Genomic DNA, 24,647 nt, shown 5'->3' on the forward strand with positions numbered 1-24,647 from the left:
CTCCTTCCCTTTCTCTCACACCTATTCTCTCTCTCTCTTTTTTATCCCCCCCCCCCTGTTTCTGTCTCTGTCCTCCCTTCTCCTCCCGTGTCTCTGTATGAGTGTGTGTGTTCTGTGAGCAGCATCTCAAGATGATGGCGAGGTACGGGCAGCTCTCGGGACTAGCAGCCAGTGGCGTGGGCTCCGTCCCTGAGACGCACTCGCCGCTATTTCCCAGGGATCTCCTGTCATCGCCAGCCCAGATGGGCTACAGGTCACCCCTGGTAAGAGGATAGACAGACCAATATTTATCTCCATCCTTTTAATGAATGATGGCATAGGAACAAGAAGTGAATCAGGGAGAAGCGATGGTAGTGGTAGTAGTAAGTGTGTGTGATAATTGTGTGTGTGTGTGTGTTGAGGAAAAGAACAAAAGGGCAGAAAGAGAGCAAATCAATTGTGGAATTCTGCCTGTATCCCCAATGGATAGTATTAGTAAATATTTACATTGTTATGTTTGTTCAATTATGGACGCCTACTCTGTCTTTAGCCTCTGCCAGTCAGACTGTTATCAAGGGAATTTGAGGTGTTTGTGTGTGCGTGCATGTGTGTATGTGTGCATTTGTGAGTGTAATATATTTCCTGTTTGTTGAATTTTGTCAATGTTGTTAGGAATCTAAAATATTCATTTATCTGCTTACTGCCTGACGATGAATTAATTGATGTGTAGTAAATTAAAAAGAGGGCCACAAGCGCAGCTGTTAAAATTCCAGACTTTTTACGACAACCTCGACATTCAACGAATGCATTTGAACACCCTGAGGAGCCCGTGTGTGATTTTAGAAGACCGGTCAAATCAGTTAGATTTCAGTTAACGTCTGAGAAAGCCACGTTAGCAAGCGGAGGCAGAGAGACTGTAAATAGTCGGGATATTTTGCGCCGGAGTCAACATTACTCTGCAATTTACATAGAAACGATTACTTCAGGGGAACGGGAACGAGAGAGAAAAAGGGGCATGAGAAAACCCTGAGCGTTTAGGCAAAAGAGCTGTAAGAAAATCCCTGACTCGCCGCATTAAAGCGACATGAAGCTGTGGGTGTCTAATCTGCTGTGGGCTCTTCATTGGTTCGGCTCCCCTTCAAACTGGCTCAGATCCACACCCCAGAGCCTCCCGGAAGCCATCATAACCCACTGTCATGCTGCTGACTGTATCCAGGGGTTTCCGTCAAGTGTATGCAAATACACGGCGAGGATAAGCATTGAAATGCGTCCGCAAGGAGCTGAGCTTCAAAACTGTTTTTCCACTTTGCCTTTTTGCTTTGAATTCTTACGCCAGTTCAAAGACATCTGTCCAGTGCTTAGTTATTATACACAGCACAAAGCATGTGTTTCCCACTGCCCGTTCAGACTCACAACAGTGTTATCAGCTCTTTGCATAAAGCTGCCAGACCATGAATTTTTTCCTGAAACCAACGGAACTAATTACTTCAGTTTATTATGTGAATGGGATTGACATGTAAACATTTTTTTGACTGTTATCAGCATCTTATTAGATGGAATTTTAAAGAAATAACCAGTCGGTCGCAGGGTGGAGCATGATGAGCAGATGACTAATTGCACATTGCATTAAAATTTACAAACAGCATAACAATTTTTTTTAATTCAACACATTTTTATTATTAACTGAGTGACAGTCGGGTCCTCATCACAAATAGCTTCATTTCTAGTAAAATGGTTCTTTTTGGGCATTTTGCACATTCGCCATCAGTGTGTTTCTAGCAATGAGCCACATCCCTGTGTGTGTGTCTGTGTGTGAGCGATCAAGCGCCTAGGTAGGCGCATACACTTGTGTATTTGTTTGACAACGTGCGCGTGTATGCCTGCGCATGATTACCCTGGTTAAAAAAGACCATCGTTAAAGTGATTAATGGTGCCTTCATTAAGCACAGCAAGATCATTTGCATACATTAGATGAATGTGCTGGAAGATTCTGGTGGCTTTGGTGTGTAGAGCCTCAAAAGCAGCAACCTCTACCTTGGTGCTTTTTTATTTGTTTTGTCTTTTTAATTGTGCAGCGGCAGCCAAACATTGCTTTACCTTTTAAAAAGAGGCAAATTCATTATTTAGCAAAATTCTTTGTCATTTAATCAATCCAACAGTTTAATATTGTTACAATTTAAAATTAAGACACTGGATTGATCTTCTATTGGTGTAAATTACTACTTTGATAAATGGATAAATATCTTGTTTAGCTTCAGTTTGTTTAGAGCATTCACGTGCGTGTTTGTGCTAAACGTTTCTGCCTGTGTGTGCGCATGTTCACGGTCTTACGTCTCGCGTTTTAAGCTCTAGGACAACGTGTTTAAGAGAGCATCCAAAAAATTAAATTCTGAATCTATTAGAACACACGCAGCAGACAGAGGAGCATAAAATTAATGAAGCTCAAATGCAAATCTTACGCTGGAGTAAGCACACCCACCACATCGGTTTACAGCACTAGAATGACCTGGTTGACCACCTTGGGCAAAGGGGGTAAAATGTAGATAACGTGTAGAAAAACTTAATTGTAAATGATTCAATTTTTCAGTCACTGGAATCTAATTTTCAAAAGCCCACATCTAAAAACCTGCAGTGCACCGTGCTTCAGAGCTGAATGCTGTTAATTTGTAGAAAGCTCCACTGATTACCCACTGCAGGCAGCTGCTGTTCTCTATGTGACACAAGGCTTTGTTTGACAACTCCAATCTTTAATGTTTCAACATTTGAAAAAAAAAAAAAAAAGAAGCTGCCTAAAGCCGTTCATCAACAACGCAGCAACGAAAAGCAAAGAGGGACAAAGAAGAGAAAGGGGGCTACCATAGCTGTTGGCAAACGTGTGTAGCCACGGTATATTAACAGCCAGCAGATAGTTAGAGGTCATCTCTATTTCATAACAATGATTAGCTTCTTCCATCTGCCGCTCACTGCATTTCCCCTCTACTTGATTGCAGTGTTCTCTGTATCCAGGAAATTAGTTCATTTGTGCTCCACAACCCTGCTGTCACTGAGGCACAAACAGGTGCAGCAGACTGAGCGACGCCACAGAGGGAAAACAACGTTCACAGGAAGGGAAACGGAGATGGAGATATGTGCAAAAGCAAGAATCGACCGAAATAATCGCGAAACAAGTACGATGGCAGTTAATTAACATTGAGATCTGACAAAAGCAAATGCTGCTGGTTTATAATATTTTGAACCATTAATTTATCTGCCAAGCAGCTGAGAATGAAAAGTGTAAGGAAAAAGGTGCTAAAGCGAGAAGGCCAGTAATATTCTCTTTATAACTGTAGCACAATAATATGGTTTGAAGCCGTGCTTGTTTTAGCCAAGCTTGTTTAGCTATAGGGGGCTATAAGAGGAGGGGGGGGGGGGGGGGGGGGGCTAAAGCACATTATGACGGAAATATGCTAGAGAATTTACACGCAACATCGCAGGAACAGAAACTGTAGAGCTTACACGTATATGTGTGTGCGCGCATGTGTGTGTGTGTGCATCATGTCATGTTTGCACTTGATATGAGCACATGTGGTGTGTCAGTTACGGGGAGCACAGAGAGGGGCAATGCAAGGGGGGCCTGCAGGGTTCAGATTTGTTGTGTGTGTATGCACGTATAGTGACCACCAGTGCTGCAGGGAGGGCCTAGTGATCAGCAGCTGAGCCTGTGTCCCGCTGGGAGCCATCACTGCAGAATGGAGCAGGTGTCTGCAGGCTCATGCACACACACACACACACACACACACACACACACACACACACACACACACACACACACACACACACACACACACACACACACACGTGTATTTTCTCTTGTTTGCTTTTTTCCTTACTGTATTTTTTTCTCTCTTGGAGTCTTTTTTATTTTGTACAGCATAGCACATTCGAAAGCCTGTTAATGTGTGCAGCATACCGTCATTGACTGTCACCTTTTTTTCATGCTTATCCACTCTGTATACTAAACACAAACAATAGAGTACCCCACCAATAGGCCGCTGCAGTGTCATGTGTCCACGCCCAGCCAAAGGTCACCTGTGACTCCACTTATGTAACGGCAGTAGTAGGGCTCAGATCAGACATCTTCGAAGCGTGTAGTCCTCTAATCCAAATGTAAACAAAAAAGGTCACACCCACCACCAGAAAGTAAAGCAGAACCTGCTGTTATTCCCACACTGACTCACAAGCCTTTTAATACATGGATTAACTTAGTCATAGTCATCACAATTATCACAGTTTACGTTGTAGGGGATTATAATTCCGTAGTGGGCTTGTAAATTGTAGTGCGGATTTTACGTCACGTCTGTGGCCACATTTATGCAGTTCAGCACACTGAATGAAATAATCTCACTTCTTGCTGTTCAGTTTTCTTCCTTAATTCCAAAAAAATATTTAAAAAAATCCCAGGGCTGCCCTTTTGCCTGGCAATATATAACATTTAATTTCAGAAACAAATTTGTTCCCTCTCTTGGACAATGTTTTCACATCCAGCTGCTGTTATTTCATTTGGCTTAAGAGGATAAATACAGAAAGAATAATGCGACAGGCAAGACTGGAGAGAAAGAGCTATTGTGTTCCCGAATGTTGCGAGTTCTTCGTGTTTTGCTGTTTGCAAACAATAAATATGTAAAAATAGAAACTTTCTTCAGATGCTATTCAGAAGTGAAGTCCAAGGCAGAGGCTAAAATGTAATTTTAGGTCAACATATTTCTCCATTTAAAAAGCAGTTTATGCTGTGTGTGTTGAATTATTCAGGGTTAGTGAATTTATTATAAAACTGACAGTCAATGTACTACGGATATGTCAACCTTATAAACCTTGACAAAAGACGCATTAGCCAGTGTGAGACCTTTACTGCGCTGCCTCCATCTCTGATGATAATCTCATCAGATGGTTTAAGCTCAGTCTTCTCCTTTACAATAGACACAAATTTATAATGCAAACAAAATCCCCTTTACAAAAAGAACATTAGATAGTCTCTTTTTTTGCCCATTTTGTAGGTGAGAACTCATTTTAAGATCGGCGATGTGAGGAAATGGGCCTCATTGTTGACAGCCAGACGCCTGTTGATGCTGAGCTGACAAATGGTGCCGATACTTGAGCGATTGTCTGCGTTTGAGATGCTGGCATTTTGATGAACAACACTGTTTTTTACTCTCTCAAAATTGATGGTTTCAAAGCCAACACGTTTTTATCGATTCGTTAATTGCCGGGGATGAGGCAAAGTATCCGTTGTCACAAATGATGAATGGCTGACTCGTGCAATAACGCAAATGAAGAATGACCGGTGACGTTAAAGCAGCTCACTGGTTTCTAACAGTTGGAGCATATGTTGGCTTGACTTAATGTATAAAAAATGATGGGGGGGGGGGTTCCCCCATTGATTAGCTTGCATAAAATGCAACCAAAATCCAGCTATACTGAAAAAACTCCTACAAATATATTTTGTCTGCGGTAAGGCTAACAACTAACAGCAGCAGCATCTTTATCTGCTAAACCCTCCATTAATTATAAATGTACCCTAATAGCATAGCATATGCAGTGTTTCTTGTATAATCTTAATATGTATGATTATTTGTGAAGTAACTGGGTAGATGTTAGAGAGTTACAAAATAAATGTAATTGCTATCTGGGAAAATTATGCAATTAAATCACAGTTACTAATAAACATACTGGCGGATATAAAGGGTTATATGGGGAATATAAAATCTGGGTTTTTTTGCATGTTATTGCAAAATTTACTTCATTTGGGATATTCGCTGATAACTTGGGTCAGCAGAGCCACCGTGATAAATTTGCATGCCAAATTTCAACAGCAGGATGGCTTACAACAAGTTATCTCTACTACTCAGGAGGCTCCGATCATTTGGCAGTATGAATTTAAATTTTGAGTGTTGCTTTTGATCGATTCTCTTGTTTGAATTTGCACCACCTCTTGGCTGCCAGTCAGTGCACATTGCTCTATCCTGAAACTCGAATACCAGGGCGGGTTGCCAAGTCGTTGGACAGGAACGGCTTTCGGGACCAGAAATTGAACAATATTTTCCTTCTAAAATTAGAAAGCGACGGTAATATTACTGGACAGACTATTTACCAGTGGCAGAAATGCTGTCAACATCATGGGGATTTATCTAGAACCTGTAGAAATCTTTTGTAATATAATATTTATATCTTTTTGGAAACATACATTTTATATGTTGCTTTCCTTTCAGGACTTTAAAATATTTACATTAGGTGTTGCTTTTTTAATAATCTGTACCTTATTACATTTGAAAACCAGCTCTCTCAAAACGTTCTTTTAACATCTTTTCTCGCAGAATTACATTTATTTATCCTGACTTAATGTTACAAAGCGAAGATTTACTACAGAATGTGCCTGGTGCCTTTTGTACAAAACGTCTTGGTATTTTCACAGGGGAAAATAATTTCTTGACTGTTTGCTTCTAATGACTTTTTTCTCTTTAATCGGCTAAATGCTCCAACGACGCAAAATAACCGAAACATGTCTCTAAGCATGTAGGCATTTAAACTGAAATCCAGTGGGGTTTTTCTTGTGCATTACCCACTCGCTTTTCTTCAAGCATGAGAAAGGGCGGTTAAGCATGAAGTGACATTTGGAGAGCTGGATTTGTGCGGCGTGGGCATGTTTTGGTGCACAGTGCCGATGGCCAGCTCAACGAAGGACCGTGGATGTGTCTAATTTCTGAAAGGTTATTTCTTATCAAAAGCCACAGTGGTGTAAATTATGCGGATCTGATAGCGTAGGGTTTTTGATGAGGTTTTAAACACCGCAGAGTTTCTAACAAAAAAGGGGACTCGTTTCTGCAGAAAGATGACTGCAGAAACGACAAAAAGTAAATATTGTACATAAAATGCTCGTAGAGTGAGCAGCGGCAATTAAAGAACCTCAAGTGGGAAACACTGCGCGTTCTGTGTTGCTGTAGGGTGTGTGTGTGTGTGTGTAAGTGGGGGGAGTTGTGATTAAAGCCTCCACCAGATGGACCACAGCGGTCGCCCTGTGAGCATGGCTGTACCCCGACCAGGATCAAACGCAAAACGGGCTGCCATCCTCACAGCCCCAGAGCCCACCAATAAATCCCCATGATCCACTGACCCACCACACTACGGCTTCATTTTACACATACAGTTTATACTAGAGAGCACAACATCAACAGAAAGAGTGCAGCTCGGCGTCCTAATGATTGCCCCTCATCTTTTACTTCAACTATATGCAAATACGGATCTTTACATTATCTATACATCTACAGCTAGCGGAAACTTTATGATTACTGAGAGAGCTGTTGGCCTGCTGAAGTTGAATGTCACCCCAAGCTGTGGACCACTCTGTTGTCCAAATGGACACTAATCCACCAGAGTCCTGTTGAGAATACACTCTCGGTGCCAGAACACATGCCAGACTCAACAGCAAATGCATAGCTAAGCCTTTCTGGGCACCTACACAAGCCATCTCTCATTTGTGTTCCGTTACAACCTCAAAGACCATTATGACCATCATCTCTTTCATATAAAAGGGAGGGGCGATCACAGTGCTGGCTTAATAGGTTCGGTTTATATGCATTCATGTGTAGATTTGGTGTATTTATATATATTTCCTGATATTTTCACGCATTAGAAAAAAGAAGAAGTAGAAAAACAGCAGGGATTTTGAATTAAAACAACAAACGAGGACTGTAAGAGTGCAGAGTTTACATAGTGGCTGAACAAGCACACACCCTCAGATAGAGACAGCGCTTTCAAACAGCCCCCTGTCACATCTCTGCAGCTTGCAAAGCTCCAGCCATACCAAACAGCTTTGAGTTAAAGTTGAAGAAAGTGGCTGTGACAAATGCAGCACAGCCTTGTTCCGGGATCAGCGTGAAGAATTCATTTCTGATCTAAGGAGTTTCTACGAGGGAGAGTGACACAGGCAGGGGTTAAGCTGACTGCGTATCATGCCCAGTGACACGGAGAGAAGAGGATGTAGGAGGAAAGCACCAACTAGATTAGCTCAATTTCACCAAAGAGGGGAAAAAAAGCCTTTAATGTGATGTACATTTAGTTAACATCCGCCATTCGAGGGATCCTCTTTCTGTCTCAGGTTACCGTGAGTTAACAGATTTGTAAATGGCAGGCCAGTGTGGGATTTACTCATTAGTTTTTCTAAGGAAAAAGATCATTCAAAATGAAAATTTACACGAGCAACATCAGAAACAAGGCATTCAGAGCACAGGGCTGTAACTCGTTTCGATTTGGTTACATTGGAACGCAGGATAAGTGCTTGATTTTTACAGCAGGTTTGAGATTTGTAATATTTGTTCACTTTGTACTCTTGTACATTTATCCCTTTTCTTCCAAAATAATTTAACATCATGTGCCCTTGGTCACTTAAATAAGATGCCATTGTGTTGATTCTGTTTGTCCTGCTTATAGACACGGGTTTTGTGGTAGGACTATGTCCAGCTGCTGTAATCCATTACTAAACTGCCAGAGCACTGTAGCCCAGTGGGGCCTGCTTTTGAGGAGAAAGAAAAGAGGTGATTTGACTGATGATGTAGGCACACCGCGCATCTGTGACTTACCAAGCATCAGCCAAATAGTGTGTACGATTTCTTCATGAAAGTAAACCTTCTTGTCTTAAAAATGAAACCAAGCAACAAAAGTCAGCAGAGTCCAAACTGCCCATTGTTGTCCAGAAACAGACATGTTATCGTGTTAATAGCTGTCTGGCAGCTAGACCCGGCGATGCTGATTTTGTCACTGGAGATAGGCAAGCTGAAGGCTGTGATTCTCATTTGTTGATTGTTACCGGCAGAGGGTGGACACCTGCCAGGAAAGAGGCAGTCATCAGTCTGAGTAGCACAGCAAGATGCTTCTACTGCCAGAACTTCAATAGAGCAACTAAATCTATCCTTCAAGGGCAAATCAAAAAGATCCTAAGTGAACCACGGCACACCGAGGAGGGTGCGCTGAGCTATTAAATGTATTAGGCTGTTTTACTGTGTCGACTGCTGTGAATTATGGGATGTTTTTAAACCGAAATTAACAAGGCCTGATAAGTATTTTATTATTCTCCACGGGTCTGTTAAAATACCGTTTTGTCCTCAATTACTGTGTTTTGCCATACTGCGATAATTCAGGTTCGTACTGTTTTCTGTCGGAAGACGAGTTTTTCCTTCCAAACACAAGTTTTCCTTCTCTTGTTAATTATCAAGGTATTTTCTTCCAGCACTTTGAGGTAACACCTCAACTGGCAGCTTCACTTCTCTCCCTTTAAATAGAAGCCTTATTATGCAGAGTGAAACATAGGACAGGTGTTGAAACACTGCGTGTGACAGTTAACAAGACTCAAACCGAGAGCACCCACAATTATCACTGTCTGCACACTGCATACTCAAACCGAACCTGCTATACGGCGTACGCTATTCTTCACCTGCTCTTTCGCACTTGTTACCAGAACGCTACGTGTTGGCTGCTTCCAGAGTATAATGTGTAAGCACAGCTTTAGTATGTGTAATTGTGCAAACCTCTCCCATTGCGCGTACACAAACAGATCCTTCTGGGTGTGGCAGAGATGTAGCATCCTGAGTTTGTGCAGGAAAATCAGAATGAGTAAAAGAGTAAGTGGAACTACGCAGTCTGCAGTTAATCCATTAAGGTCTGTGACTAGGAGGGGTTTAGGGAGGAGAAGCTGGGCTGAAGAGAGGGCAGGAAGAGTTCATGACAATTAGCCAGCTCTCTGCTTTCAGAATTAGCAGGTTGGAAGCACAGGATGAAAATACTTCTGAGGTGCAGGCCTTACATCTCCAGCTGTACAACAGAGACTGTGTGAGAGTGTGACACGCTCCATGAATAAAATTTTTGTGTATGCCTAGAATCAGCTGTCCTTTTTGTGTGTGTTTATGGATAAGAGCCAGAGCCAATAAGCGAGATGGGGCTTCACATTGCTGACAGTGTGGCTGGTCCTGCTGGGTTATAGCCACAAAAGCTTTTTAACTTTCAAAATGTTGCAAAAGGAAAGAAATATCATTTATCTGCTTAAAAACGATTTAGCGATCAGTCATCATCTAAAAGGCCAAATAATGCATCCAATCAAAACTAGGCACTTTTTGTGCAAAGTATGACAAAATGAAAATGCAATTAAGAAGAGTAGCCCGTTTAGTTATTAGCATTAATTGCTTTTTTAAATTTATCCAGTGCTGCATTGCAGTTTATGTGCGCTAGACATAAACTGTACATAAAGACAGGCCAGATCCACGAGATAATGAGCTGTACTGTAATATACAATCTGGAGAGTATCTCAACATGAATGCCCTTGATAGAGTATCTTAACCACTCCCCCCATCTGTCCACGCACAATATTATAATGCTCAGTGTATGTCCTTAAGTATGGCAGCAACATGGCTCCGTCTTTGATATGCGTCTGTGTACAGAACCTGCACGCACTCCATAACACCGCGCACGGGAAAGAACAGATTGTGTTTATAGCTGGTAGTCACTTTCATTGCCTTTTAAAATCATTGTCCTGTAGCGCAATCTAGCAAAATGACACACAAAGCAAGACAACTGCGAGGGACTATTTTCACTTTCAAATCATATTCTCATTTAGAGAAAAGGTTATTTGGTTTATATTACAGTGGAGAGAAAAACAACCTCCAAACACTGTCTATTATGAAATAAGAAAATTATCACCCACTTTATTTTACTGCTTCTACACACTGGCAGTTAAAAGTTGACAAAACACATAGACAAAATTTAAAAAAAAAAAAAATAGGCGTGATTTGTATGCAAGTCACTGCCATAGATTTGACTTTCTACTCCTTACAGTAGGGAATTAAAATGCAACAATAAAAACACAGTTTGGTCAAGAATATTAAAGGCTGTTGGGTGGAGAATGTCTTTTCCTGGGTCCTACCCAAAGCCTTTATTAAACTCAAAGGTCAGCGCAGGAGGATAAAAGATGGATAGAAGACGGAGGGTTTGTTGCCTGTACTATTCAGCTGCAAATTTTGCTTCTCTCTGCTCTGTGGCAGAAAAGATAAAAAGCACATCACAAAGGAAGAGAGACAGAGATGCACTTCTATTTTAATCCATTTTCATTGTGCTTCATTCTACATTACTCTGCCTCTCTTATGTTATGTACCGTGTGATCAGTACAAATCTCCAGACTGCAAGTGCCAGCATATTTTTTTATTCTATCTGAAACAATAGCGAGCTTGTTCAGCCCATCTTTCCCCCTTGTGCACGTGCATGTCTACTGCTCCGACCTAATGGAAGGCGTAGTAAGGTTTCTCATTAGTATGTCAGCCACATGGCTTGGTTAGCTAGCTAGTTGTAGCTAAACAGACAGGTGGACGTTAGGGAAGAAGCAGAGAAACTGGGAAGCTTTAGTTCAGTCCTAACACATTTTTTCCCCCTGTTTTTTTAACAGTGTTTTTTTTTTCCCACTGTGTTCATTTGGGAGCTAATTTGTCAACCTACTTGAGTGTATGGTTGAAAATCCCAATTTAAAATTGTATAAATACACATAGTGTTATTTCAGGTGTCAAGGTAGTTATTGTGTGTACAGTGCGTCCCCTGTGTTTTTACAGTAGATTATATATGTAGAATATGGCCCTTTCATGTGTTGCAGAGGTTGTAATTTAGTTTCAGACACAAAAAACTCACACTCAAGTGATTTTCAGTAGATGGTTAGCTTTAAGACCTGAAAATAATAACCCGTGCTGTTATTCTCAAATGCTTTGACATGTCAAAAAGTAGTGCCAGGTGGTCCAGTGGGACTGTAGGTCCCTTGTTGATTAAACAACTGCTTACCACTATTTTTCGAATAAACGTTGTATTTAATCAGTGGCTAGAGACTTGTAACTAACCATTACCATTTTTTAATACTAAACACAATCAATAAAAGCAATTTGCTTTCAAACTTTTCAGATTAAATATCTATATTATACTGGAGTCTTGTATCAGGATATATTTTGAGCTGCAAGATGAGGAGATACCTCTCTTAGCTTAATGGATGTCCACTAGTTCCATTAGGTTTGCTGGGCCTCGCATAGCTGAAGGCTAGTTGAAACAAAACAGCAGGAGATTAAGAGTTGACAGCCTCTTATTGCTGCATAGAACACGAGGAAAAACAATATGATAATGTGCTGCGAAACTGATGATGTTTTGATCTCTTGGCAACCCGAGGATATAGCCACTGCGATATCAAATGAGGCTTTATGTTCATCTACAGCATAAGGTGTTTGAATGTGTTATAGAGCGGGAGCCAGAATATGTGTGCATGCGAATATATTATGTGTGCTAATAGGTATAGTAGGGTGTCAAGCAACATGTGTTTCCGTATTTGCATTCTGATTGTACGCATTCGTGTGTATGTGTGTGTTTGTATGTAGCCTGGTTTGAAGCTTCAGCCAAGAATTTCTGCCTGCAAGGTAACTGTGTTAAAGGGAAGCAAGAGCTCCCTCTTCTTGTCTGCCCGAGTTAGAGGCCAGGTGGACAAAATCAACCTGAGGCAGGTTTGGGGCTTGACAAAGACAGTTTAAGCTAGCTGCCCCCACCCATTAATATTCATTATTACTAAACTGTAATGAATATTACCATAATTGTCAGAGTAATTGGCAGTATCAGTAATTATGAATTTGATATGATAGCAGCATTTTGATTAAATATGCTCGCTCTTCAACACAGTAAACCAGGGATGTGTGCCCTGCTGCTTAATGGTTAGATTGTAGTTTGATTGTAGTTTGTAGGGGTTTTTTTTCTAAGAAGAGTAATTTGGAAGTTTTTTTGTTTTTTGGGGGTGGGGGGGTTGATGAGGCTGCAGTAAAATAACTGTAGAAGAACGGCTTCTGAGGAGGAGGGGGAGAGGTGTACACATGGCTTGACGACTGCGGCAATCATGCAAATAACCTTGCAGGCGCGCTCGTACTAACACACTCCTCCGTGCACGTGTTAGAGAGCGTGCAGCTCGCGCATAATTATCAACAGTGAAGTAGTGCATATATGCGAACACGAAACCTCCTTAAAAAAGCTTCCCTGGCACCTGTCTTCCCGCGCGATGCTTCAATGCCATCCCGCGTCGTGGACCACAAGAGCCTGCCTCCCAGGCTCTCATCCGCGAGCGCACCGCCCCGTCCTCACCTCCGCAGCCAATGGGAGAAGACGCGCGAGATGACTGGACAATCCGTAAATGGCTTTTGGGGGAAAGGTAGACGGTGTTTGCTCGCCGCGAATCTTTTGCTTTCCTTCCTCTTGACGCGGTGTTTGTTTTAAGGGGAGTGCCTTTTTGTGTTTTTGCGCTGGCCGAGGGCTTCCGGGGGCTTCCGCACACACAGGCGCGCGCGCGGTTTTGCTTCTGTTTTGTTTTGGGGATTCCTTTTTTTCCTGTAGACTCACTACACCACGACCCCGGTTCATTTATCCCCTTTAAAAAACAAGCCGCTGCTCCTCTGTCCGACTCTCCTCCCTGACTTCGCCGGCTTTTATAGTACCGAGAACACCGACACCGACAGCCCGTCACAAGAATGGTCATGGTGAGTAGATGTCGTAGTACTCGCTTGTGTCTTTATTGTGCCACATGAGCTTTATTTCACTGTGACCATGTAGCCTATCGCAGCGGTAAGATAAATAAATAAATAATAACAATAACAATAATAAAATGTTGGGACAACATTTCTTTGAGCTTCTTACTTTAAAAAAATTAACAAAATTACAACAGTTACCCCGTTTAAAGACGTTTTTTCTCTTGCATTTCTTTGGGATGCACCTGCTTGGACAGGTGTGTGCAGACTTCCCGCGAGTTCGTGTTCGTGGTTTCGTTCTGTTATATTTGAAGCCGTCGTAGGTTTAAAGGGTCTAAATCGGCATTAAAGTAATCGAACATTATTTAAAACGTAAACTTTACTTTTGCGTGTGCGTAAGTGTCTGCGTGTGAAGTAGGGAGGCAGGGAGTGAGGGAGACAGCGATGGCCTGTATGCACACACAGTCGTATAAATGTACGGGGGATTTTAACATGCAACCCAGTAATAGCTAATTTATATACACAGTGCTGCGCAGGCATCCTATTACCATAGCGCCCGAGGCTGTAAGCGCTCTGCTCCGCGCTGCTCACTCAAGCACAGACAGACCTCAGCAGCGATTGATTGCTTTGCTGGGATTCAGAGAGCCTTTTCTCTGCCAAACCGGGCTGCGGCTGGCGTGTGCCGAGGAGGGCTCGGAGCCAGCCAGAGAGCGAAGGTGTTAACACTGATGGAGGGGAGGGGAGGCCGAGGGCTGACGGGCAAGCCGAGAAGCCAATCAGAGACTCTAAAAGAAAGTGAGTGGGCGTGGGCGGGCTCTGACCTTCCAGCTGAGCAGGCGAATGGGCAGGTGGTTGTGGGAAGGAGGGGAGGGTTGGTGGGGAGAGGGGGGGGGGGCAAGGAGGGAGGGTGGTAGGAGGGAGAGCCTTACTGCAGCCCAGCACTCACATCCATTCTGCTCTCAGCATCTGTGGAAGAAGGCGATGTTTGCTCCGTACACCTCCAGCACGCTGCTCTCTGCTCGCTGCTAAGACTCAGAATCAGGCAGAGAGGAAGAGTGCAGAGGAGAGGAAAAATAAGGAGACTGTGTCAGAGGAGAATAAGAGTTTTAAAAAGAGTAGGGGATTTTTCTTTTCTGAGGCGTTGCTGTAGCTGTTGTGTGAGGAGAGAGAGAACGTGAGACAACGGCCAGCATCTCCCAAATGGAGTGGAATGGGTTTAAGATGGTAAGGAAGGCTACGGGCAGCCTGCCACTATACTTGAATGTGCGATGATAACTGCTGGTTAATTTTGAGTATCCTATAGTGAGCTGAGTAGCTTGTAGTTGTAGATATACTGTCCACCCACAGTCAGTCAGAATTATTCTTCTTGCTGCGATACTGTTGAACTATTGTTGTGCAGAATGTTAAGTTCCTTCTTACGGGGACGAGGGCTACAGCGGGGGGTTACACTGTAGGTTCGTGGGCAGAATGAAAAAATGAGGGAGGCAGATGGAGGGACGGAGACGGATATCGGGCTAATGAGAAACGTGCGGAGGAAGGAAAAGAAGTAAGGAAATAGGGAAGGAAGGGTTAAAAGAGGGGAACAGCACCCATTTTATGTTGAAGTCAGGGCTGTGTAGGTGTCCCCTGTTTTTCCAGCCTTTGCACCACTCTGAAATATTTACCTGTGTATAGTGCTGCAGAGGTGGATCGCACATGGTTGAGGGTTAAATGTCTTTTTACATGGTAAGGAAACTGGACTTTTTTGTGGATTTGCCATTCATTTATGCAAAGTACTGCATGTAAGTTAAATGAGTAGCCATGTTATCTGTCACGCCGCTTGTATAGACAGTCCGAGGGTGTGCTGTCCATGTATTGTGCCAGAGCTGAAGAAAAGATGGGAGTAGGTGTGTGAGTTACGCGCATGACTGGATTACAATAGATTATAATGTCGTGCATTCTTTCCCTCATTCTCAAGTTTTATGCCCCTTACGGCTATGTGTAAGTGCGTGCGCGAGCTCACTTGTCAGCACAGGAGTGATGATTACAAGCTGTTAAAGTATTCTGCTTTGCCTGCTCTCGCTGAATTTCACTTTAACATTGCATCCATTTACCCATTCATCCATCACATTCAAGCGACAGAGTGAGAGGTAGACTAATAAAACTAGCAGCCATTTTATTCCCAGTTGTTTTTTTACCTGTCAGAAACAGAAAGACAAAGTTGAGCCTCGTTGCCGATTCATCAATGCTATGACTGCAGAGTCATTATTATTATTTAGCATCTATCTTTTTTCAAAATGGTTCACTTGCCATCATCAAAGTGGACTGACTCACTTGGGCATTTCCACTAGGAACAACAGAAGCATTTGTCAGCAAGTACATTTTTTATTTGCGTTCACCGGCTAGTTTTCCTTCGGAATGTAATCAAAATGCTAATTGAAAGGAAGGCGACTCTTCCTTGGGTGCTGCAGCTACGGGCACTAGCTGGCATGCTGGCAGCCGTAGTGTAGCATGGGTGTAGAGGCCTGTATCACAGATAGAGTGGTGACGTAAGAAGACAAACGTAGGGGTGTGAGAGAAAGCGTGTGCAGCATTAAATTTGTAGATACAGACACAACTTAGTTTGGAAGAGGTGGACGCACAATGTGAATGACAAGGACCAGTGAGAGAGCGGGTGACAAAGTGGAATATTCATTAGTATTGGAGGTATTAGATGAGTGTGCATCCATGAAGCCTCCTGATGCGAACCAGTGGGGGACCTGCTCTAGAGACAGGCCATCATTTTACAAAAATACACACAGATACACACAAATGCGCAGTGGCTCTATTACCCCGAGGCAGAACACCACAAGCTCGAAGGTTACACATCAATGCTAATAGGGCGGGGTGTATGAGGAATTTATTAGCTACAGTGCACTGACCATGTGCTCGGGATTTAAATGTAACTGAAGATCAAAGACCTGAGACACGAACAGATGGGTGTACGAGTATGTAGCATGTAAGGTTTTTGAAGGAACAATAAAAGTGATTTGCAGACACAGAGGAAAAATATGTGGATGATAAGTTCACAAATACAGAACTAGAGCTACACAGACAATAAAGAAACACTGCTTCATCAGTTCAGTGACAGGTTAGCATGCGCTTCTGCACGACTGGTTCTGTGTGTTTGTGTTTGATTGCGTGTGTGCATCAGAGGGCCGACTGACACGTGTACAGATGGAGAGTGACATTGTTAAGTAGAGCCTCATTAGAGACCAAGCAAATACATAAAGCAAGAGGGGTGAAGTGGTTCGGACAGAGGAACAGCTGCCTCTTAATCTTCTTTCCAGTTGTCTTTACACAAACATCCGCTCTGACCGATTTAATGTGAATGTTTGCGTTGCATTATTTACTGTTGACCAGACCTTTAACTGTTCCTGGTGTTATCATGATCATAGCGGGGTTTAAACTTAGTCTTACACTATTACCAGATCCACAGATATTTTGCCTTTGTAACTATATTTAATTACAGATATTAATAATAGTGATAGCAAAAAAAAATAAACTTCTTCTTCTTTTTATTTTCAAACTTATATGTTTTCATATTTCAACTCGGTGAAATAATTTGCTTCTATACTGAAAGTTGCCTCTTATTACAAAGCTGACAAACTGAGGCAGAACACTCGGACCTCTGATGTTTGTCACAGAATAACAAAATCCCCCAAAAACAGCCTCCTTTGACTTCCTTTAAACTCCTCTCCTGGGTCAGTGCTGATTTGCTGTTTGCTTTTAAGAGGATTTATCAAAACTAGCAGCTTGTAATTTATACTGAAGATAAAAAATAGACTTTTAGGTTTAAGTGAAACATTTGTATTGTCCCTGGTTATGCATTGCTTGTCAGCACTAATTTCTCACCAAGTTTTATAAAGTTTACTTTAGACAAGGACAAATGCAAAATAAGCAGAAGGCCTATGGCGGTCTTCTGTTTGTCGTGTTAAGAGAGCACAGTTATGGCTGTGCTGCTGTTACTGTTGTTGATTCAGTTTTTACAGGCAGAGGTTTTTCACATCCACAGTAATTAGATGAAATGTCAAATGGTCACATTGTGTGCGTTGCGTGGTGTTGTTTATATACAGTATGTAGGTGTTACTGTGTCTCATACTGTGTGTGCCGCCTCTCTAGCTGTAGGTGTAAATGACCAGACCCATTCAGGCACATTAAAAAGGATTTATCAAAGCTGAGACATGTAGAGAGAAGTCAGCAAGGATAATGGCAACTTTAGTGCAGCGAGTCCAATAAAAACATCCTATAGAGAGTTTTCTCAGGAGACTTTTAGATAGATGTGATAGTGATGTGTGAACCAGAGAAAAGGAGTTTAACTATGTATGCATCTGTGCAGATTCTGCAGGAATTAATATTCCTGATTAAAATCTGATAGTTAAATATTTTAAGAAGGTGATGACCAAACAGGTCGTACACCTGAAAAGATACAATTACCCTCCCCTACACAAACACAAAAAAATGAAATCAGAATTACCCCAGACAAAATATTTATTATCCCTTGAGACTAACACATCCCATTTATGTATAAATATGTAGCTGGCTGACATTTCAAAAGTAAAGATTTGATTTGCATGTGACATAACAGTACTAAGATGCCAGGATATTTGGGTTTGCGCTTACTTTGAGCCAAGAGCTTGTGCCACTGCTGCAGCGTATTTTGCGTGACGACATTATGCAATCTATCAGCTTTTTGGTGGTACATCGAAAAATATTTTGTTGTCTTTAAATGTCTTTTCCACTTTTCTTTAAACAAAAGCTGGATGGAAGCAGTTAATGAGCCAAAAGCCTGTTTGAATAAGAAGCTGCTGTAACAATCTCTGTCCCAATTAGCACGCTTTGGTTTTTAAATATTCCTTTTGTGCGAAGCCTAAACACACATGAAGACTCACAAAACGGTCACGTTGAAAATTTAATAGGCTTCCACAGTGATTTCCTTCATTTATTTAAAATGTTTTTTTTCCCTCTCCTTTTTAAAAAAGCTAGAAATTTGAGAGGCATGGTGAGGCATTCTGCTGTGAGGGGAACAGCATTCACAAATACTAGACCTAATTCCTTTGGCAGCAGCTCAAACTGCTACAGACAGACACATAATCAGCTGGGGAGTGTTAGCGCCTCAGCCCACTAGCAAACACAGGACCGAGCCCTTGTTGTGCATTGCTGCTTTTCAGAATAAATATCCCGATGGAAAATACAGTGGGAGGAAAGAGGTATTCATGTGTATATGGCTCTTTGTTCAGTCAAAAATACAGAAAGAGAGAGGAACACTGGCTTTCCTAGCTACTTTACTGCTCGTTCTACTCGATCCACTCTCTCCCTCATCTTCTCTATGTCCCTCGCCCCTCCTTCTCTTTCTCTCATCCTCCACTGTACCCTGTGTGTTTTGGTATTCATACAGATGTTTGGATTTGACTGGCAGTTTCTCCTGAGACTGTGCACAAGCGGCTGACTCGTCTCATCTGCATTTTGCATCCCAGGAAAAAAGGGAACAGAAAGCAGTGGAAAGCGTCAGCAGGCAGACGGGCTGTGTGAATGTGTAAGAGTGAGAGCGTGTGTGTGTGTACACGTTGCATGTTTTTTTTTCCTATTTTTTGGCTTTGGCAGCTTAACTGGCCCCAGTGCTGTAGCCGTGTGATGTTTAAAGGACGTTTCAAGGTCATGCTTTCGACAGGCCTCACCGCCTCTGACATATTAAACATTTATATATTTCTGTAGCCAGATGAATTATAGATTGAACATGCAACTGAACATGCTACAAAATGGCACCATTGTTGCTGGTAATAGACACATTAAGGCCTACAAAAACAGAATCCCACACAGCGTCATTTAGAGTTATCTTCAGTAGCAATGCGAACACAAGGAGGAAAAAGACCAGTGTTGCCATATGGAATAAACCAAGACACCAGGAAATCTCATAAACTCATAAAGCTAGGGGCCACTGTGTATGCTAAAACTAACACACGAAACTACAGCATCTTCTCATATATATATATATATATGTATATGTATACATACAATAAACACAGGAAGAAGAGGTTGATAAAAAGGCTATTTTCCCCGAGATCAACCATACTTACCCAGCATAGGTTCAGCAGTGCGAGCTAACTACGCAGATCTGGGATGGCGTCTCTGATAATAGATTTGTTTGTCCCGAAAGGAATACGGATGATTACAGTAAACGCATTTTCCCTTAACAATTGAGAGGAATGTCATCCCTCCTAAACAGTACACCTTGATGGAAATGAAGAATATGGTACATCAGATCCTTATCGTAACCAACAAACGTCAGGATTAGTCATGATCAGCACCTGTCAAGTCGATACTGGAGGTACAGAGAGAGAAAAGAAAAGGGGAGAGAAAATTGGAACGGTAGGAAGGTAGATTTGTGCTATCTTGTAGATGCACGGCTCTCCGGCACATTCTGTCAGACTAAAAAGCGCTGCTGCTGAATTTTCCGTGGCAATCAGCCACCTCCCTCTATACATTGTCTCCTAAGCATACGCCACAGTATATGAACAGAGATAGTCTCCTGTAGACATTTTCAATTACTCTGCACTACGTAGCAGTAGGGGGGATTAATCTGTTCGTTTGAATGCACGCCACACTTAATGGTTTAGCTGGTGTGCCGCGGGCCTCGTCTGTTAGCTGTGCTGGTATACATGTAGGCTTGTGTGTCTCGCTCTCCTATCTTCGTGCTGCAGTAGAAGCCATTTATGATTGCACCACTCTCACATCGAGTTAAACTGAGATTAGACTTTCACAGATGACAAGTCAAACTCCAGACTGATTGTGTAGCTACTAGTATGGGGAAACTTTATAGTTTTAGAAAAGTGACTGAAATATTAAGGTATCAGACTCGAGGCATATTCAAAAGACGGCTATTTTTTTAGGTTTATATGGTAGTTAATGTAACAAAAGCTTTAAATGATGCCAAGATTCTATCTGTACCAAAGACTCAAAAGAGCAAAGTACATATGCGTGAAATAGGCATGAAATAGTTTGCTATTTCAATATCGCTTAGCATAGGACGACGATTACCGAGCAGCCGCCACTGGATTGCTGTAAAGTTTCAGCTTGTCACTCTATCAGTGAAGCTGTAACCTCCTCTGCCTCTACACGTAGCTTTGAGTTATTCTTTGCCTTCATCAAAATGTTTACTCATTAAGACAGATGACGGACGGCTGTCCTTTTCCCTTGCAGCTATTTGATTATATGAGCTCCGGTTCAGAGTCGAATCAATAACCAGATTAGTTCAGAGCACGCATATACACACCAGCATACACTCACATAGTACCCAGGGCTGTGGAATGAATTCTCCAGTACAACGGTCATTCGGTGTCTATGTGATTTAGCTCTATGCCTTTGCTGCAAGGCAGACGCACGCGCACGTACGTGCACACATACGCACACAGGCAGGCCGTGTCTGAGATGCCGCTGATGGGGGAAACAGTGATTAGATTAGGACGAGCACTGCCTCTGCTTAGCAGCCAGGCAAGTGTTCCTGTCTCTCCCTTGTTCTCTCTGTAAGTGCTGTGCTGTAGGTTTTGTTCTTATCGTATACCCCCAGGCTGTTTATAGCTTTTTAAATACCTGTTAAACAAAGCCAATATTACCACTTCCAGCCTCAAACCAGTTTTAATTAGACCCACTACTGTGAATTATGCTGAAAATTGAGTTCAGTCAGAGGAGTGTACAAGTTTCTTATTCTGTTGGTCTCCCCTTATGGGGAGGTTACTTTTAGCATGGCTATAAGGTAGTGCAAGCAAGTAATACGCGTTAGGTTGCGATACCGTAGCATTGCTGAATTGCTTATTTTTGACCCAACATGTGCAGGTGGGCACAGAAACAGGGAGAATGTTTGAGAGGTTGAGTGAATCTTGTGTATTTGTGCATGATGCCATATGTTTGTTTATGTATGCACTAGTTTTCCTTAGTGTGTTTTGCTAAAGATAGGAGGCAATCTCACTAAAATGGCTGGTTGCCTGCACAGGTGCGTGGCCGCGTTCACCTGCCAGCTACTTGTGGAGGTGGTGTCCTCGCTCATGACACATGGTGCTGATTCAGTCAGATGAGCCCGCCTGCTCTGCCTGCCTTGTTGTCGGTTTTTGCGTCCTCTGTCCCCGTTCCCACCCGGCGAAAAGCAGCTTCAGCTCAACACGGAAATGAGTGTTGTACAGAAACATAAGCTTTTCCCTGAAATGCAACTCAGAGTAGTGCAAGTCTTTGTCATGGCGCTACTGTAGGTTCTGTTGCAGTGTCACAAGAGCCGCAGTCTGTAAAAGTAACCAAATGTTAACCGAGCCATTGCAAACAGGATTTTCGTATTCTAAAAATGGATGGACACATTTTGTGTCATGTTAAATCACAGCTATATCAGGGATCACAAACACAAACCTATTCTCCACCATCCATGGAAACGAGGTAATTACTTTGTGAATAAACCCCACATGTTAGATAGATACCATCTCCACTAAAACCTTTAACCACATTTACATTTAATTAAGGATGGAAATGGAAATGTAGCAGCTGAGACCATGATTTAGCCTCTTTAATCCACCAAAATGTTCTAGCTTAGGGCCTCGACAATGATCACTCCCATCAGTCACAGGGATTACAGCAGGACAGACAGTGATGCACAGCAGAGACATCTTGCTGATTTGACTGAGCTGGAAGCTGAGGTGCTGGCCACACTAGCTAGAAGTGGAACAAAGGCTGGGAAGCTGTTCATGGGATTTGATGCCCTTCAGGGGAAGACCGCTGTTGGGAAGATGGCACTGCAGTGACTTGCAGCTCAGGGCTGAGAAATAGGGGTCAAAGGCATCGGGCAAGGGACTAGCCCTGGCACGGGTGTGAAACTAGAGGAACTGTGATGAGGACCTGAGAGGCGAGGCCAGGGCTGGGGCTAAGGGACAGGGACTTGGACTGACAGGCAAGGCCAGGCCTTCAATTCCAAGGCCCGGTCCCCTGTGCTCCAGGCTTCAGCCAAACAGCTAGGCAGGTGTCCAGCTGATCTCATGCGCCCACAAGGGATGAACTGCAGAGCACCAGTCACTGGAGCTCAACAAATTGAAGTGTCATCTCCAGAGTCAAGATGCTCACCAATTTTCTGCATGCGTTGGTGCAGAGTTGGGATTCAGCCAGTGGACAAATGGCTTCAGTTCCGCCTACAGTTTGGTTGAGCAAAGGAGACTTTGGCGTGTGTGTCTGTGTGTGTGAATGAGAACGACTGTACGTATGTATAGAGCAATGCAGGTCCTCAGAGTCTCTGTGCTTAAAGGATGCTCTCTGTATGGAAAATATGCATTTAAAAATTACATATAAGTGATTGGACCAGATAAATCTGAATAGAGTGGAGAAAGTTATATGACTCCTTCATATACATTCAAATGCAAAGTGTGTCAGTATTTACGTTCAGCCAGACTCTCAGAAACAAGTGATACTGAGGAATACATCAGAGCTTCATCATCTGAAAATAAGAACACTGGGTCGTCCTATAATTGTCTGTGAAATCTTGAGCTCTTGAGATAACCCACAGCAATTGGCCCTATCCTATCATCTCCTGACCTCTGACCTTACACAAGTATGTGCTGATTACCCAGGGGCTGCGAGGAAGTGTGTGGGAAAGCTGCATCGATCTCACTGGAAGACTGAAACATCACAAAAAAGAAGCGAGAGGGAAAAAAAAGTCAAGCCAAAGTTAAATGAAAAATTGCTTACGTACACGTCTCGCGCGGTCTGGAACATTTATTATTCTGAGTCACACAGAGAGAAAAGAGGTGGAGGAGGATAGAAGAAGAGAAGAATCCATTTGGTAAAGTAGATGCAGATCAATGAGACTGGAGGCAGGCAGGCCAGAGTGCAACAGAGGAAGGGTGTGTGTGTGTGTGGGTTGGTGAGTATCTGTGATGTGTCTGTGTGTGTGCTTGCGTGCATGAGGCGTCCCAGATTACTTTCCCTGATTGATCCGGCCCAGCATCCGTCTGACCTGCAGGACATTTCAGAGCTCGGAAGAGGATGGTGGAGGTGGAGAGATGGAGAGAGAGATCTCCAGGAAGAAAAGGAGAGGAGAGAAAAATAAAAATCAATAGCGCAGAGAGCATTACACGGAACTCGACTGGCCGAGAAACTGAGATAGTAAAGTCGTATTAATCTCTTTGTGTCTAAGTCAGTTTGGTAAGAACTCCAATTCCGTTTCAGTTTGTCAGACTGAGAGAGAATTGAAGTTTGCTTTGTGGTGGCAAGAGGCGGGCACGTAATTAGCAGTGCGTCTGTAGCTGACAGCAAATCCAGAATTTGACCTGATCCATTCGTTTCTCATTTTAAAAACTGGTCAGAATTTTAAAGAATAAAACAAGTTGGAAAAGGCATAAGGAAATGGCAAATTATATAAAGCAAGATGATGAGGCAAAGTCAGATGGTTGCATGCTGGCTCCATTTTGTAGCTGCCAGGCAGTGTGTCTATCAGTGGAGAGATCCTGCAGCATACTGTCTGCTCCACAGTCTCTACAGCCTCCATCTATCCTGGCCAAGTCAGGGTAAATTGATTGTCTAAGCTCTGTAAGAGAAGGGGGGGGGGGGCTGCACCAGGCCAGAAAAATAAAGTGGTAGCTTTATTGGCTAAAAGCGGAACAGGAGGGATAAACGTGAAACGGAAGTTAAAACGACTTTGTCATCTAAATTCTGGTAAAACTGTACCACTGGTGTCTTAGGCACGTGGAGAAAAGAAATGTGAGCTTGTCTTGTGCATAATATGGAGGAAAAGGTAGACTAAAACGGATGGCAGCTGCGTGTGGGCCTAGTGTATTTCCCAGTGATAGAGGAAAGCAAATGTATACACGTCTTCCCTGCTAGAGGTGGAAAAGGCTCGTCCTATTCAAATGCAGTGCCCAGATACCACTGGTTGGGAGCCCAAGGAGACAGGAAGCACTTTTGTGGCATAAAATATTAATGGCGTTATAGAGTGTATTGATTATATAATAACCTTTCCCAGCATCTGAGCACAGACTGAAATGTATTCCCTGAATAATTGAAAATGTATCCATGAGCAGTTTTTCATCTCAATGGTTGGTGAATGTAATTGCATTGCGCTGTTATTCC

At 42.7% G+C, this 24,647-nt stretch overlaps 1 protein-coding gene across 10 annotated transcripts in view; it reads left to right on the forward strand.

Annotated features, from left to right (window-relative positions):
* The window catches only part of elavl4 (ELAV like neuron-specific RNA binding protein 4), a 70,267-nt gene that overhangs the window by 672 nt on the left and 44,948 nt on the right, over positions 1 to 24,647 (forward strand). For 4 of the 10 annotated variants that reach the window (XM_026157616.1, XM_026157618.1, XM_026157617.1 and 1 more), the window contains exon 2: positions 123 to 263. The exons of 2 other annotated variants lie outside the window; for them this stretch is intronic. In XM_026157616.1, the coding sequence (XP_026013401.1) occupies positions 123 to 263 (141 nt within the window). Of the gene's footprint in view, positions 1 to 122; positions 264 to 12,892; positions 13,545 to 14,466; positions 14,757 to 24,647 lie in introns of those variants that run through there. 4 more of the 10 variants (XM_026157625.1, XM_026157622.1, XM_026157624.1 and 1 more) reach the window with 4 other exon arrangements.

This window comes from Astatotilapia calliptera, chromosome 23, assembly GCF_900246225.1.
Source record: "Astatotilapia calliptera chromosome 23, fAstCal1.2, whole genome shotgun sequence".
Taxonomy (NCBI): domain Eukaryota; kingdom Metazoa; phylum Chordata; class Actinopteri; order Cichliformes; family Cichlidae; genus Astatotilapia; species Astatotilapia calliptera.